Source organism: Megalops cyprinoides, chromosome 12, assembly GCF_013368585.1.
Source record: "Megalops cyprinoides isolate fMegCyp1 chromosome 12, fMegCyp1.pri, whole genome shotgun sequence".
Classification (NCBI taxonomy): domain Eukaryota; kingdom Metazoa; phylum Chordata; class Actinopteri; order Elopiformes; family Megalopidae; genus Megalops; species Megalops cyprinoides.
In genome coordinates, this window is record NC_050594.1 from 16,250,044 (window position 1) to 16,267,472 (window position 17,429).

Sequence of the window (17,429 nt, forward strand, 5' to 3'; positions counted from 1 at the left end):
TCTAAATGAATGATTGTAATGTAATATAATCCAGTGCAATTTTTTTCCAGAAAATGTCACTTATCAAAGCAAGTACAAATACCGCAACAACAGATCTTTGCAACTCTATTCCTTTATCACAGGCAGATGAATATGCTACTGTTGGAGAAAAAAAAACTCAGCTTAAATGTGGGAAAAGTTCAGCTATTAAGAAAAGAGAAATGACCTGACAGATCCGAAATGGTCTTTCTATCACATGCAATTTTAGAGAACCCTAAAATTCCTTTGTGAACAGTCCTCTCTACAGCATAGATGACAAACATGTACAACACATATTAATTTAAAACATGTATTTAAAAGTTTTCTGATACAGGGAATCTGATACTGCTAGGTAGCTTTGTATTCAGGAAACCAACACTGAAAACACAAATCGGCTAGGTGCCCTGACTCAGCACAAGGGTGGTGTGAACACAGAGTGGCTGTGTAGTGTTTACAGACCGAGATGGAGTGTGGCCCTGATGATGTTTTAAGAGCAGGTTATTTGCCTTTCATATTCTCACACAGATTTACTAAACTGAGCGCACTGGGGTAACAGTAAAGTCACAGAATGGATATAATAACAACATAATATCTGTATCTATGTATCTGTATCTAATATCTGCTAAGTCATAAAATGACTATATCTAGTGCTTACTGTTTTTTTTCCTTTTCCCTATGTCCTTATCACTTCACTCCTGTACTGTGTCTTGTATTTCCCCCTCCTCTTCCTTTCATTTTTTTCCTCTCTGTCTTTTCCTTCATCTCGTCCTGCTCTCTCTTACACTCTAGCTGCCTCCTCCCCTCTCTCTGGTTCATGATTAAGTATGATCGCACTTTAAAAATACACTTCCATGTTTAAATAATACAAGCTTTCTTAAACGTGTAACTCAAAGAGCTGAGCTGTAGGGGGCAAGCTGTTATCAGACAGGAGAACTGTTATAATGGAGATGAGACCATGAAACCATGCCACATGTTGAGGGTTGTTGTCTAAGAACAAGGGTGACAGAAATGATATGGATGAGGTATGCACAGCTGCACAATAGGCAAGGAAGTAGAAGGAAGACAGTGATAGGCTCTGCCTGCATGCATACTACCTGCTGACATGCACCATTCTTTTAAAATATTCTGTTCTTTCTGTCTGCCATGTTGTTCAACTAAACTCATTTAGAATTATTACTAATTATAATTGGGGCTGTTTCCTGGAATTTTTAAACTTTCCCATCAGTAGCATTCAACCTTCATTTTTCATTTCCTGAATTGTATCAGTGTATTTATACGTGGTTTTCTTTTTAAACCATGCAGGAATGTGTTGACTTGCTATTCAATCAGAGACACCACTGAGAAAGACTTTGTTGCCCAAAATATTTGCTCTCCTTGTACTTTGACGTTCCATGACATTAATAACACAATGAAGGACACATTTCTTCATCTTTGTGTTCAACACTTATTAGCCACTAGATGGTGCCAGATAATATCCTCAATTACTCTGGACCAAACTCAGTCTTCATGTCAACCAACATTTGTCCATCTCTTTGTCCACCAAACAAATATTAATGTTACTTTTTCTGTATAGACACATTTTTTTACAAGTTACTTTTCATGATTGTGGAACCTGCCAAAACTGTGTTTGCAAAGAAATAAGTGACATTTGCATTTAAAGTCAATATTAATTACAAATTAGTCATTTCAGAAAATGTAGCAGTCTATACTTATTTGTTCTACTGAACAAACCTAGAGAAATGTTCATCACTCCAAGCCACCATTTTGAGCATATTTTATATAGCTAACATTGTAAAATTGCATCCGAGACACAAAAATACTGTATACCTTTTAGCTGCCACTTGCTAAAATACCCTTGATCCAATTTCAAATGTGTAGTTAATGGTGGGTGATGGCAGTGTCACAGTGCTTACATGCTTTGAATACTTGGGCAACAGATAACTTGTCATGCTAATAAAGCACATGTTTAATCACTGAATCAATAAAATGCACAGAAACAGCAGAATACCCCTCAGGAGCTCTCTTGCAAAATAATGTAAAGACAAACACATTATCATATTGCAACACGATTTGTGGTGTAGGATCCAGATATTTGCAGAGGATTTTGCTAGGTTTTGTCTATGGTGTCTGGCAGCTGTGATGGAACTGTTGTTTTGGGGAAAAGTGCTAAAGTTTCACAGTACAAGATAAACATTTGTACGTTGTCGTTAGTTGGCCAACTGGTCTTACAAATGCATTAATTTCATATTGTGAAATTGTGAATGGTGGCCTTAAAACAATCTAACACCTCTTCACTGATGATTGTGATATAATCCGTAAACTCACTCTATACATTGTAACTCCACAAATGGTTTTAATACAGCAACCTATGCGCATCTTCCACGATTGCTTCTCCTCGCCTCTCCTCTCTCCTCTTTTCTCCCTCCCTCACCGCTCTCCCTTCTTCCACTGTCAGTCTTCCACGCCACTCAGCCGGCATGGAGCTACACGTCGGGCTACTATTGGGCGCGCCGCTGCATTGCCGTCCAACGGCCAATCAGCGCAAGCCACGGCAAGGTTCGACAGTTTTTCGTGATTGTGTTCGCTGCATGTGCCGTGGGTCTGGTGTTCAGTGCGGTTCGGGCCGAAAAGGTGTCGCAGATCAATATCAAGCATGAAGTGTTTATTGGGTAAGACATCTAAAATCCTTTCAATTTCTCACGTATGTTTATGCAGAATAGTTGTTTGCTAAAAAAAAAAAAAAAAAAGTACAGCAGGCAAGACATCTTGCTACAGTAGCTTTGCCCATGGTTAGCTGACTCCCCAGCTAGCCTTTGTGGCCTTCCAGTTTTAGCTAACGCACATATTAAAATCCCAGACTAGCGAGTTATTCATTTTTAAAAGAACGGACTATACATAATTTGTCAAGTGAATGAGCTAGCCGTATCAGCCAGGTAACCATGGCCAGGTAACCATGACGCTGGTCCTAACTGTGTTGCTGGATCCACAGCTAGTGCTAGTTGGGTAGCTTGCTCGTTAGGTAAGTTAGCTGCCTAGCCATGTTACCAAATAGAAAAAAGTTCAACAAGAAGGATTGCAAGGTAATCAGACAGGATTCTTCTAGAAAAGAAAGTAACTGCTAGCTAACTGGTTAACTTAAACTATATCATTCACCAGGCTAGGCAATAAGTGGGTAACCAGTTATCCCTGGGTAGGTTCTATTTACCAAATGGTAGACCAAATGGAGCTAAGTATTTTCATTAACAGGTTGCTCTGGGTATCTAACTGACTAACTACTTCCTTGTGTTAGCTACTTTCTCGCATTCAGATTGGAAGGAAATGGGGCTATATAGACTGCAAAGTATCGCTTACTAACTGTTACCTAGTTATGGGTCTGATAGTAGCTTGCTAGATAACATCTCAGATGTTGTGTCTTGCCTTAAGGATCCAAGTAACTAGCGCTGTCATTATTCCTCTGCAGAACACGACTTTGAATTCTGAATTCATCTGAATTTGAATAACGCTTAGAAACGGATGTGCGCTTGAGTGCACTCTCATAGCTGAAAATAGAATCACAGGGTTTTTGGGGTAGTACAGACCACTCTTTTTGCTTCAGGTTGCTCCAAGTTGCTCCAAGTTTCCCATTCCTTTTCCTCCTCTCTCTGTCTCCAGCGGGTACGCTAGCTTGCACGCTGGTCCTCACGGTGCAGGGATTCTACTCCAGCAGCGACGACGTGGTGGAGCTCAACCCATCCAACTTCAACCGAGAGGTTCTTCAGAGCGACAGCCTATGGCTGGTGGAGTTCTATGCCCCTTGGTAAGTCTCAGCATGGGACAGGTGTGATTTAACAGGACTTCCCTCTGAGTGCCACTCTGCCTGCACACTGTTTATTTTAACCCTAACTCCAGTATAGTGTGTTTTAACTGTCTTGCCAAAATATTCTCCCATTTCTCCTAAATTGTAACTTTCAGCATAATCTGATTTAGAGAAAAATGTTCAGTTGCCAGTGAGGTGAATGACTGAAGGACGCTGGGTTGTCAGCTGGATAGAATGAATTGGGAAGTGGTGTCAAAGCCTGCCAGGGCATTGCAGGAGCAGCAGACTGTGCTGCGCAGTGGTTGAGACTTTATACATATCCCTTTGTCTTGACCAGAGGTTCTTGTAAAGAATATTTACAGAAGTCAGTGGAGAATTTCTTGAATTACAGTGAGTCTGCAGCAGTCCACAACTGGCTGTTGCTCCCATTTTAATGTAGTAAATTTGCCAAGACAAGTACAGTGCTTGTCTGCTTAACTAAGAGCTGTTCTTTGCTGAATTGGTATGCAGTGGTACTCTCTGTGGCCTTTGGTAATCTTTTTTATGATTTGCTGTCGTGGTGTCATAAGGCTTCATTTGAATGGAATGAATTTGTTCCTGCAGGTGTGGTCATTGCCAGAGGCTGACTCCTGATTGGAAGAAAGCTGCCACAGCCTTAAAGGTAAACTCAGCACAGATAACACCCACTTTCAGAAAACTCCTCCACATTATTTTAATACTTATGCAGCATTGTGGCAATGTTATATATTTGAATCAGTTTCACAGCATTTGTACAGAGAATGTCGGGTGTTTGTTGGGCTTAAATGAAATATGTTGAATATGAAATGCCAGTGACTGTTGGCACAGTGATTCTCTTTAGTTTGCTCAGATGGGTGTGTATGACATTGACACGTCACTCATCTCTCAGGGCATCGTGAAGGTTGGTGCAGTGGACGCAGACCAGCACAAGACACTGGGCGGTCAGTACGGCATCCGCGGCTTCCCCACAATCAAGGTCTTCGGAGCCAACAAGAATAAGCCTGAGGATTACCAAGGTAGCGTAGACGTGAAGGTGCACGCTGGTGTCATGCGAACGTGCGTTTTGGGACTTCCTAAAAAAGGCGCATCAAACAGTTATAGAATGCAGAAGTTTCACTTCAGCAGTGGCTGGATGAGTAGAGTGGATTGGATTGCCCCTGTCTATGCATTTGTTTTTGTTTTCTGCTTGACACACCTTCTTACCCTAACCTGAGCTGATGGACCCATTGTACACCTGATTCTGTGTTTGACACACCTCTCTGTCTTTCCTGTGTTGATGACACCCTTCCTTTCTGTGTTGTCCTGAGTCCCCCTTTGTCCGTCCCCTATTGATGACACTTCCCTCTCTCCCTCAGGTGGCCGCACCAGTCAGGCCATTGTTGATGGGGCCATGAATGCCCTGCGCTCCCTGGTCAAGGAGAGGTTGAGTGGAAGGACTGGAGGGTCAGACCAAAGCAGACAGGTAGAGCTCCATACTTTGCATATCACCTCCGCATTCATGTGATCCTCTCGTAACCAAGCGTGTGCACCTAAGGTTGACCGATGTAGAACTGCAGTTACAAATAGATGAGCTTCACCATAGTATTGAAGCAGATTTTTTTGCTGTTTTTTTTCAATGTTTCTCATCTTTTTGCATTACCTTTTGTTTGTGAATAAGCCATCAGTTGCCCTGCAAGTCTGTGTTTTTTCTGTATGTGTCATGGATATGCAAGTCAGTCATTGTTTGTAAATGCACAGTCTTACCTGGTTCTGTTGCGGTCATGATGTGAAAATGCACCCAGACCTGGTCCTGTTTTTAGTGTTTTTGGAGCATCACACCACAAGAACCCTACCTGGAAGTGCATATTCCATTTTTGTCATGCATCTGCTATATAGCAGTGCTGCTTGAGAGGTTTTTCAGTGTTGAGCAGTGTGGAGTATGTATTTGTGTGTGACCATTGACTCTTCATATGTTTTCAGAGTGGAGGCAGCAGCAGTGGAGGAAGCAAGAAAGACGTGGTGGAGCTGACGGATGACAACTTTGACCAGATGGTGCTGAACGGCGAGGATGTGTGGATGGTGGAGTTCTTTGCCCCCTGGTGTGGCCACTGCAAGAAGTGAGTTTGCCGCAGAGCTATGTATTCAGTCGTAACAGTACAGTACCCCCACCCTCCACCCCAGGTTTGGCATACGTTTCTCCCTTGTGGGACACTGCTCTGTTACCCTTAAGATAGATACTCATCCTGAACTGCTTCAGTAAAAATCTGTAGCAATCCAGCTATGAATAGATGCTGTGTAATCCACTCTGGATACAGGCATCTGCTGAGTAATTGACTAATTTGAAATGAAATAATTTCCTTATTGAAAGTTCATGGCTCTGTCCACAGCTTGGAACCCGAGTGGGCAGCTGCTGCCACTGAGGTCAAGGAGCAGACCAAAGGCAAAGTCCGCCTGGGAGCTGTGGATGCCACTGTGCACCAGGGCCTGGCCAGTCGCTACGGGGTGAGCACCGTGCACACATCAACACAGCCTCAGCCTGAACGCGCAGATGTTAAGATAAACCAAACACCCGGGAATCAGGGAGGGATCCAGAGGAGCATTGCAATGTGTGTTGGGGCTGAGAGAAGCAATTAGTCTGTTATTCAGTCCAATGCGTCAGTGCATTCCCCCATGGCAGCAAACTCATACCTGATAACAGCTGCCTTACAGGGATTCGGTGCTGAGCTTAACAGAAGCTTCTACAGTTGACTGCTGATGGGGTGATCCTGTTGACCAGTTGAAGGACTGTGTCCGAATTGTGGCTCTGAATACCCTTCCTCCTTCCAGATCCGTGGATTCCCAACCATTAAGATCTTCCATAAGGGTGAGGAGCCAGAGGACTATGATGGAGGACGGACCCGCTCGGACATCGTGGCCCGGGCCCTCGACCTCTTCTCTGCAAATGCCCCCCCACCAGAGCTGCTGGAGGTGAGGTCCCCTGTGAATCTTTGGGATAGGGTGCAAGTGTGGTACAGTTCACCTCTGACCTTACAGTGCATGTGCGGTGCAGTTCCTCTGTGGCTTTGGGGTGTAAGTGGGAATCAAATTGAGACCCATCCTCTGTGATGCTGACCCTGCCCTGTGTATATTTCTTCTAGATACTCAACAATGACATCCTGAAGAAGACCTGTGAAGACTACCAGCTGTGCGTCATCTCTGTGCTCCCTCACATCCTGGACACAGGTAGGACTGAGCCACTTGGCACTCTTCACCAGGCAGTCTTAATTAGTGCCTACCCTGGGCTGGGAAGCATTCTGCCACCACTCAGACAGTGCTGCTCCCAAAGACAGACAGACACACACACACACACACACACACACACGCACTGCCTATACCCTAGGTATTTACTTAAATCGGGTTTACAAAATGTGTCCATATTAATCTCAGAAAAAAAGGCTTGTAACATTTGGTGTGACATCAATATTTGACTCTGCATTTGAATTTCTCTCTCATAATAAGACCTTGTCCTGTAATGCTAGAGGAGGACTTGTGTCGTTTTTGAAGGAAGTGTGTGCTCACTCTTGTGGTTCCTGTTGACAGGTGCTGCAGGCAGGAATGCCTACTTGGAGGTGGTGATGAAAATGGCTGAGAAGTATAAGAAGAAGATGTGGGGGTCAGTATCAGTGGAGTAGTGTGGGAGGCTGTGCTTCAGGTTACTCAGTGTCTCTGGGTCTTTGTGCAGTTGACTGTGTTTCAGGTTACTCAGTGTGTGTGTTTCTGTGTGTGCAGTTGGCTGTGGACAGAGGCTGGGGCTCAGATGGAACTGGAGTCATCTCTGGGCATCGGGGGCTTCGGCTACCCTGCCATGGCTGCTATCAACGCTCGCAAGATGAAGTTTGCCCTGCTTAAGGGCTCATTCAGTGAAACAGGCATTCACGAGTTCCTCAGGTAAGACGCTTGACTCTGGACCTCTCACCTGTGTTGTTGTCTACCAGACTGCCTTGAGGCGAGTTGGAGTTTTGTGAGGTGAGTGACGAGGATTTTGTGCACCCTCCCGCCCTTTTCCAGGGACCTCTCGATGGGACGGGGCTCCACAGCATCAGTCGGAGGAGGGGTGCTGCCCAAAATCCATGCCGTTGAGCCCTGGGATGGCAAAGATGGAGAGGTGGGTGATGCCTCCTGTTGGGGGGCTTGAAGGCAGCCAGTTAGTGTCTGTTGTGCAGAGTTTCTTGGAGTTAATAATGTTGCTAATGTTACAGTTCAAACCTGAGTAATGTCCTTAAGACTAAAGGGCACAAACACATTGCAGCTAAATCCAAGGACTTGTGTTCTGTTTTGTGTACGAGTCCTGCATTCCTGTTGAAATGGTATCTGAGCCACTACAGCTTTTTTGCTTCATTCTTTTTGTCTGTGCTTTCTGATTACAAGCTATTTGAAACCTTATTCCACCTGTAACAGAAAGTGTATGTTATGGAGCGCCCTAGTGTACGTCAGTTATCTCACTGTGGTGCAGAATGATCCCAGGAAATCCCCCCAGGCTCTAACTCCTCAGTCTTTCTCATGTTCCATCTCCTTCTTGTTGTTTGGTATCTCTCTCCATCTCAGCTGCCAGTGGAGGATGACATTGATCTGAGTGATGTGGAGCTGGACGACTTGGGGAAGGACGAGTTGTGAGTCCAGTGGCGCCTGGTCTGGTGAATCCCAGCCTGTTTCTGCTCTCCCGTGGATGAGGAGAAACCAGGACGCTCAAGTTTCGTTGTTTTTGATTTTTGTTTTTTTAAAAAAAAAAAAAACCTGACTTCAGAAGAAAAGAAATGCACTCGCACAGCTTTTGTTTGTCTCTCTGTTAGTCTGGGAAGCGGGAGGCGTGCCTGATGTGCCAGGGCGGGGCTTCAAGCGCCTCCTGGCTCAGCCGTGTGTCCTGGCTGAGCGGTCAAATTGTGGTCACATGTCAACTCATGGACTTGACCTCGTGGGGTCTTGCTGTGCAACCGGGTCAGCAGCTGAGCGCTTTTGGACACGACCTGATTCAGACGTGCCTCCCCCCAATCCTCATCCATCAACCCCTGCCCCCACGCACAGAGACTCAGTTCAGAAAATGTGATTTCAGACTGATCCATGGTATCAATCGATTTCTGTTCACCTGTTTCCTGCTGTAATTTGGCCCGAGGAGGAAAAGCCAATGTTGTGTGTGCTTTTTGCTGAGAGGGGGTAATAAATTGGTATTTGTCTTGTATATTATTTTTTCATACTCAGCTGTTGATTTTGATTGTGGAAAAAATATGGTTTTGGAAAAAAGTTTGACGTTGGGTTTTTATTATCAGTGCTACACGAGAGGTTCACGAGAGAATTGTTGAAACACCTTGTGCAAATTTATTCGATATATCTAAACCAAAATTCAAGTCATTGTTATGGGTCAAGGGGCTTCAAGCTGCCATCTTGGCTCAAACAGCCAAGGAGCCACAATAGCTACTGCAAGTGAAACTGGTTGAAGCTGTTATAACTGATAATCCCTCGCAAAGTATACATGTGTTAATATAGAGAATACAGAGACCATAGTTGTCAGATAGTATGTGTGTGTGTGCATATAGTATGGTATTCAGACTCTTAAAGTCATGAGTTACTCCTATGAATAATATCAGTTTTATCAGGCACATTGCTTAACTTTTTCCATAACTAAGAGCCAAAAACTAAATAAGGAACATTGTTAAGCAGGTTTTAGGATTCTGTTTAATGATCCCCCCCCCCACCACAGCACACCCTGGAAGCAAAGAAGGCCAGGTAAGAGTAGAAAATGGCTTTTATTGCAATTATATTTTATTCACTTTATTTACATGTTATGCTCCTGGTGTGGAGTCTGTACTGCCCAGGGTTCGACATCACTGAGTCTGACACACAGATGAAACAGACCATTCATTTGATTAAAAATCGGGCAGTAATAAACATTTGCAGAAGTGTAACCCCAAAGCAACAAGCTGTTTTTTCTGACCTGGAGAGGGCTTTGGAAGTACTGGTATAGGCGGGGATTTACTGTCATTAAGAAAAGTGCATTGTAACATTAACATTATAAAAGTCTAGTGCAGTTTATGTCCTTAAACTAGTACAAGAACTCAGTACCACTTCCTGTCCCAGCTAAAGTGTTTAAAGGTTACCCATTTTTGCTGCAGTAATGACACTCCTCAAAATCGGAACGTATTTACTCCTTTCTCTTTGGAAGAAGTACTGTCACGTGTTCTGCAGGTTCACCAAACACCACTTCTGAATGATTTTTTAAATGGGCTTTATTCTGCCCTGGGTGGACTAGAGGGTGAGGTGGAAGTTTGAGGACCTGGGCAGATGGGCAGTGTGACTTCTAGCTGTTCACCAAGTTGATGTCGATCTTGAAGTAGATGTAGGAGTAGTACTCCAGAGGACTCATGCCGGGGATGTCCAACCCCACCTGGCAGACAGGGGGCGACAGAGCAACACACACTTTCAAAAATGCACATCCGCTGCAAATATCCAAAAGTATGCATACAAACATCCAGTAGTGGCCCGAAATATAATAAATTGTAATATAATAATATTAATAATTAAACAAATTTAAAATATTTTGAATTTAGGTAATATATACTTGTATACATCTAGATGTTGAAGGGATGGTTTGTGCAGATTGGTTTAAATAATGTAAGCATATTGCAAAAAACAGAAAACTTGAATTATTCCAGGAAAAGTCCAGATACCAAAGTGGGTAGTGCATGTGAAATGTATGCAATGTGAATAATATACTGTAATGTTATAAACATAACCCCAGTGGTAACAGTAAGAGTTACAGTGAAATGCCTCACATCGGGCTTGCTGGCAGCAGCAGCACTGTCCAGGTGAGAGAACAGGGTGCTGAGCAGCTCACGCAGCGCTTTGCTGCACTTCCTGTCCGGCTGCAGAAGAACAGTCTGGAAGCTCACCGGGAGACCATATCTGACCAATCACAGACCACATGTTAGTTTGCCTGACCAATCACACACTACTTGCTCCTGCGCCTGGCCCACAAGCACTTTGACCAACTGCAGCGGGCACAGACTCACCTCAGCACAGATTCCACAAACACCCGGAGGGCTTTCAGGTGGATCCAGGCCATAAAGACCTCACTGAAGTTCACCTTGAGCCAGCGGACAAAGGTTCCCTGGCAGAGAGGAACACAGGCCTGTCACACTCCTCTGCAGACAGTATACACATACAAACACACACACTTTCCAGGAAACTTGGTTGGATTTATGTTTGTGCCCAGTGAAGGTACTCTCTTGGTGAAAAGGCATCACAGTCAGTGTAGGGGTTTCTTCAGTCACAGGGCACTAAGTATTACACTCAGTTTTATGTGGGGTGCTGTTCGACTCACATATTGCTCCTTCTTGTCACTGTTGAGCCTGTTCATCTCCTGCCTCTGCTTCTCTGACTCCTCAAAGCTGAACTCTCGGACTGTGAATCTGGAGCACAATTGATCATTGAGTAAGTGATAAGATGTCTTTTACCTTGCCAGGGCCGAATTAATTGTTTCACACATAATTATTTTTCCAAGCATATCAGCTAAGTACAGAATCATTTATCTTTTGCAGGGGAAGACTGGAGGAGACACTGGCTAATGTAACTAGTTAGACATAAGTGTTGACTGAGATGACAAGTATGAGAATGTGAAGCGTTTGCTCTATGCCTAAACAGAAATGGTTCCCTGGGAAACAAAAATAAACTTGTGCCTGTGCCAGTGCATATTGTTTAGGATTCCATAGGCTAAGCACTCTGCATAAAGAAATTCCTTCTTTACTAAAATTTTCAATATTTAGTATTAATGTTGTTTTGGGATCCTGTGAATAAAGGGTCTTAGCTGCTCAAATCCTTTCAGACATTCCCACCATTACTTATTAAGGCACGACCTTACTTGTGCTGTCTGGCTTTGGCCTTGAAGTCACTGACAGCCTTCTTGAAGAGGGTGACAGTGAAGATCCCTCCCTCGGACTCATCGAGTAGCTTCCTGCAGTATGGGCAGAATAGAATTATGTCAACATCACTTTGACGTCATGTCAGTGTCACATATGAGGAGGGACTCTTGTAAATGCATACCATCTTAATGGTAACATACAATACATGCTACAGCTGTAGACAACACCAATGTAATGGAGTTTATTGTTACAACATGATTAGGTAACTTTGTTCAGTATTTGAGACATACTTAAACAGATTATTCATATTCTCTATAAACAGTTTGAATGTTTAATTAATGGGAGTATTGGATTAAAATGGCTTGTCTGGATAAAAATAAGTATGATCTGCCTGACAGTACGCCAGGAATGTGCATGATGGCTGAGGCCATAAGGCTCTGGTGTACGTCTGCCTCTCTCCTTGGTGGCTCTTGCTTCTAGTCTGCGGTGGCCACATGAATGGGAGGAATTACCAGGAACAATTACTGCCACTGAGACTGCCACGAGTCACTGCGGTCAGACTCACTCTTCCTTTCCAAGAGTAACCTTACACTGCCAGAGAGCCTGGGCTTCGGACAAAATGGGGAGAGCGCTCAGTGTGTCTGTCTGTGTTGACTGGGCCAATGCGAGCTCTCCTGGTACTGTCGATCTGGGCTGGCTGCACTATGGGTGGGCCAGTGTCCCAAACGGGATCTCCAGGTGGGTGTTACAAGTGATGTAAGGGATGTGAGAGTTCCTTCTCTCACTGCACAGCCCTTGGAGATCTTGAAAAGATAACCCTGTAAGATTGCACTGAATTAGAGTACTCACCTGCTGGAGCGGGGTACCACAAAGTCGGTCAGGGACTCATAGGTCCTCTCCCATTGTGCGTAGTTTTCTCTGTGAGAGCACCAGACAGACAAACAAATGAGGAGGTGCTGAGACTTTTTTTTATAATGCCTATCAGTTAACGCTGTTACAAAATGGAATAAATTGGGCAGCAGTGTAGCTTGGTGGTAAGGTGCAAGGCTCATAACCGAAAGGTTGCCAGTTCAATTCCCCGCTGGGGCACTGCCACTGTACCCTTGGGCAAGGTACTTAACCCAGAATTGCCTCAGTAAATATCCAACTGTATAAATGGATAACATGTAAAATTGTAACCCATGTAGGTTGCCCTGGATAAGAGTGTCTGTTAAATGACAGTAATGTAATGTAATATAAGATCATGTAAAATAGGGCTCATGCAGTCTGGACTTGGGCCTCCCTGTTAGCGACAGACCCTCCATGATTGACCGGACCTGCTTCAGAGATCCTGAGTGACAGACACAACTGGCCACACCTCACCTGGGCACCACCACCAGCAGAGTGGTCAGGTACTCTGAGCCCAGCACTAGGTCCTCCTTCTTCACAACATCTGTTAATGTGCGCATCTGCAGGCTGCCCCTGGTGGATAGACCACAGCTGTGTCTACCATATCGCTATGACATCCACCCACCTTCACCCATCACACACTCTGCTTGAGCATTAGTATGATCCATATAGAAACCAAGACATTAAAGTACTACCCCTCTGGTAAATATTCACAGTGTAAATATGCAATTTACATTCATGATAAATGTATTAGTTAATATATTCATTTTGGGATTTTGAAATACCTTTGTAAAAAATTGCATCTGAGAGAAATGGAGCTCAATAAAGTTCTCACAATAAGAAGCATAACAATACAAATATATATTCTTATTTTAAAATAAATAATGTGTATATTGCTTTTTCTGAAAAGGATTGTAGTTGGCTTAAAAAATGCAGAATTGTGAAAAAATAAATCTCCCATTTACAACATGGAACCTGAAATAGAGAATATGGAATGCATGGTCCATATCACTAGAATTTGATGTATGAAAGGTGGAACATGGAATCCAGAAGAGGAAATACAGAACACCAAATGAGCATGGAATCAGGACATAGAGGAGAGGAGAGGCAAAGGACACGCACTCTATTTTGCGCTCAAGACCCTGCAGGCTGGCCTTCAGATTTCCATAGGCCGCAGATCGAGACTTCAGCTCAGACTCCGTCTGGGACACTTGCTGAAACACACACACACACACACACACACACACTGTTTTCAATAGCATACTACGGCCTTTGACGAAATCTACCCCTACTTCATCATTCAGTCTGAGATTCAACAGGCAACCACAAGCATTGATAGTTATAAACAAACCTACTTTCTATTTGAATTTGATTATTCATTTCCATGACAGGTTAAATACTGAGAAGTCCACAGAGACATTTAGCATACAGTGCTCATTCTTCACAAACACTAAACTGGGTAAAAACTCTTTTTGATGTGAAAGGGATAGGCAAAACTTGTGGACTTTCAAATGGAGTAGAAAAGTGAAAAAGTACAGATTGTCCAAACAGGAAGAGGGAGCATTACCTTAGAGATCACCTCTGTCAGGGTCTTCAGGGGCAGAGAAGTGGAATACTTGGCTCTGTCCCACTGGAAGCGTGTCACGTAACTGACCAGATCCACTGGGAGACGGAACACAGTGTTACAGGAGAAATGGTACGACAACACAGCGCTGCGTGACATGCGAGCACACATCCTAAAGCATGACAGGGGTATGATGCATCACAAACACAGCAACACCAGAACAACACGTCACACAGTATCAAAAATACTTATACACTTATACACCAACATGATAACTCAAAACAAACAAAGATGCCAGGCAACCACATGCAAGTAAAACAACCAGAACACAAGCTATGGTACCCAGCAAGGTCTGGAAGTAAGCTTTCGAGGGTGACTGGGTGATTTTCTGGTGTGTCTTCGATTCTGACAAGGGGAAAAGGTCACACAAGCTCTCATTTGACACCAGCTCACTCAGTCAGTAATAAAGACCACCTACATGTGCAATACACAAACTTCCATACTGGATCAGTCACACACCCCTGTGGCATCAATGTGGACTCATTAGTCCTCATTACTAGGGCTATGCTGAAGTTCTCAGAGGAAGGAGGGAGAAAAGCACTTGGACCTTCTCTAACTGGTCATTCCAAATGACCTTGCATGCTGTAATGACACTGCCATGTAACAGGATCCCTCAGGTAAACTACACAGTCAAGGTTCTGTTTACACCTACGGGCTGTGAGGAGTCTCGGGGCTACCTATTTGCTCCATGCTGATGGATTCCAGTTTGTACATTTTTTCAGTTTAATCAGAAAAGAGTCAATGACCTGGAGTCTCTATTGTTATAAGACTTGTGCTGACATGGCTCACCTCCATTGGCCAGAGTGTTCTCCAGCACTTTGTCCTTGGAGGGTTCCATCACCTCCGACATGCACTGGGATATCCTCCGAATCACGCTGGGATAATGGGGCACACGTGAGTGTTGGGCTCTGGTTAGACTACAAACCCGCTTGATCATAACACAGACATCAGATATGCAGCAGACCGCAAACACTAGGCAAACAGAAGTTTCCCCACTGCCAGCGTTCACAAGAGAACGCAACACACCTGACACTTGGAAGATTCCTGTATCTCAAGAGACTGGCAGCCCGACCTCACATCCCTCTAATGAGGAAACCAAGACTATAATGGAGCCTGACCTGACAGGAGCCTGCTCTTCTCTCCGCTCCTCTCCTTCCAGCAAATGAATTTAAGAGCTCCATGGAAAAAAGAAAACATTCAGCAAACCCCCGGTGCATCAATTACTAATGACTGACTGCTGCAACCCTACACTAAACACAGGTTGTACAGCCAGCTATCTACAACACACACACACACACACACACACACATTGTGAGTACACTGTAGATCTTAAAATCCTGTTAAAGCCCTGATAGTGACCATTCATCTGATAATTGATTGACAGGGTGCTATTATATGACAGCATGGCCTATGGGCCTGGATATGAAAAGCCATACCCTGGAGTTTGTTTTTGATTGTGATTGATTGTGATTGTGTTTTTTGATGGATAGCACTGCTCTTAGTTGTTCAGTAAGGGACTTTTCAAAAATCAAAAGATGATGATGACAATGAGTTCTCTTTCTCGCAAAGCTACCAAAGGGACCTTGGGATCATGCATTTTTATCCAACAAAATCACAGGTCATTACAGTCCAACACACAACTTGGCACACATGACAAAACACAGTGTCTTGCCTCTCTGCATAGGCGTCCAGTCTGGTGAGCTCGTCAGAAACACTCATCAGCACATCCAGTGTGCCCACCTACCGGAAAATTGGGACACATGTTCAGATTGTTCCTAAAGTGGGAATGTTTTGTGTGTGTGTGTGCACGGACATATGTGTGTATACTCTGTGTGTGAGAGTGTGTGCATGTGTGCTTGTCTGTTATTTGAGAAAAGTGGCAGAGGTTTTGGTTTTTAGATCTGAAATAGACAAGGAATGGGAATTTGATTTCTGAAAGAACAATCCAGCAAAAATATCACTTTCCATTTGGAAAACACCATTCTTTGGCATGAAATCCAGGCATTATCTGCAACTTTAATTCAACATCTCTCTCTCCCTCTTGCTGTCTGTCTTTCTTTCTCATTCTCTCTCTTTCACTCACAGAATCTTCAAAATGCTTAGTTATGATTCAGGTGAACTTTGTCATTATTCATTCTTTCATCAATAACACACTTTGGTTTTCTCTCTTCCTTCCTCTAACCCTTTGCCCTTCACTGTCTGTGACCTGAGTGCTTGAGTTAGGATATCGGGGGAAGTGTCTACTAAAAGGCTGCAAACTACTACTTAAAAAAGAAACTTGAGCATGCCACTTTATCGGGGAAAGCAACCAAACACCCCGGTTCTCATGGAGCACTATATACAGGCACATCGCTGTACTCAGTGTATGCAGTTGGTGCGGAGAATGATCCACTCTAATTGTAACTTAGTCTTGCATCCAGAGAGATGCTGGTGCATTCCCATTTGGAAGAAGTAGGCCAGACCACTCACCACAAAAAAATTGATCAGATCTGAGAATATATGCTAGGTTACTAACCCTAACCCTAACCCTAACCCTAACAGACACCCAGCTAATTCAATTAAAGACAGTGACTTACCAGAATCACAAGGACATTCCCAAAGTATCCATTTTCTACTGTACAAGTCCTATTGTTGATGTTTTGCTCACATTGTTCAAACTGCCAAAGGCTTGTTTCACAAATTTCTATTTGAAGGCATCCTTACGTGTCAACTTTACATTAAATTCAGCACTAAAATTATTTTTAAATGCTGTGGTCAGTTTAAAGCTCTGTCTATCATTGGGGGGTGAGAGACAGAAATAAAGCCAAACCTTCAGCTCTGGGATGGGGAACCTGAAGCTTGAGGCCAGCCTGGCCTTGCAGACAGCATGGTTAAGTTTCTCCAGAGACTGCAGGCTGGTCTTGTCAAGTGGGACCGAAATCAACCAGAATTCTGTCATAATGGCCCCTTTCCCCCTTTTGCCACCTTGCTGTCTCACTTTCACAAACTTCTCCTAAAATCTGAGAAAGAAAGACATTTTATTGCAGGCACCATCTTGCTAGCATTTGAAAATGGGGCCTACTCTTGCCCTTGAATGTCTCTGGCTTCATTATTAGTTCCTTGTCCCATTTTATTGAATATTGTTGAATAATATCACTGATGTTTTTTAATGCATTTTTCATATGATTTTATTTGAAAGGTGGAAATGGATTCCCCATTTCTACTATGACATTAC

General features: G+C 43.7%; 2 protein-coding genes across 2 annotated transcripts; one reads left to right on the plus strand and one right to left on the minus strand.

The window, feature by feature from the left end:
* The first annotated feature begins 2,601 nt into the window (after positions 1–2,601).
* Positions 2,602–8,996, plus strand: pdia6 (protein disulfide isomerase family A, member 6). The gene is made up of 13 exons (XM_036542316.1): positions 2,602–2,687; positions 3,670–3,814; positions 4,418–4,475; positions 4,722–4,848; positions 5,188–5,294; positions 5,792–5,928; positions 6,199–6,313; positions 6,638–6,778; positions 6,949–7,033; positions 7,391–7,463; positions 7,580–7,738; positions 7,859–7,955; positions 8,396–8,996. The coding sequence occupies exons 1-13, from the start codon at positions 2,672–2,674 to the stop codon at positions 8,462–8,464; spliced, it is 1,329 nt and encodes a 442-aa protein (XP_036398209.1). The 5' UTR covers positions 2,602–2,671; the 3' UTR covers positions 8,465–8,996.
* A 1,146-nt stretch (positions 8,997–10,142) lies between these two features.
* On the minus strand, positions 10,143–17,153 carry atp6v1c2 (ATPase H+ transporting V1 subunit C2). The gene is made up of 13 exons (XM_036542246.1): positions 17,025–17,153; positions 15,888–15,955; positions 15,005–15,090; positions 14,498–14,560; positions 14,159–14,253; positions 13,714–13,805; positions 13,066–13,164; positions 12,553–12,621; positions 11,703–11,795; positions 11,166–11,253; positions 10,855–10,952; positions 10,618–10,747; positions 10,143–10,229 (listed from the first exon to the last, which is right to left on the minus strand). Exons 1-13 carry the CDS (start codon positions 17,151–17,153, stop codon positions 10,143–10,145), a joined length of 1,197 nt encoding a protein of 398 aa, XP_036398139.1.
* Positions 17,154–17,429: the final 276 nt, after the last annotated feature.

Excerpts from the sequence above, each read along its gene's own strand:
- pdia6 (XM_036542316.1), top strand. Across the intron at positions 4,476-4,721 it reads AAGCTGCCACAGCCTTAAAG|GGCATCGTGAAGGTTGGTGC; the intron begins GTAAACTCAGCA and ends CTCATCTCTCAG. Across the intron at positions 6,314-6,637 it reads GCCTGGCCAGTCGCTACGGG|ATCCGTGGATTCCCAACCAT; the intron begins GTGAGCACCGTG and ends TCCTCCTTCCAG.
- atp6v1c2 (XM_036542246.1), bottom strand. The coding sequence starts at position 17,153 with ATGACAGAATTCTGGTTGATTTCGGTCCCACTTGACAAGACCAGCCTG. Across the intron at positions 13,806-14,158 it reads TGACAGAGGTGATCTCTAAG|CAAGTGTCCCAGACGGAGTC; the intron begins GTAATGCTCCCT and ends TGTGTGTTTCAG. Across the intron at positions 10,230-10,617 it reads CTGCTGCCAGCAAGCCCGAT|GTGGGGTTGGACATCCCCGG; the intron begins GTGAGGCATTTC and ends CCTGTCTGCCAG.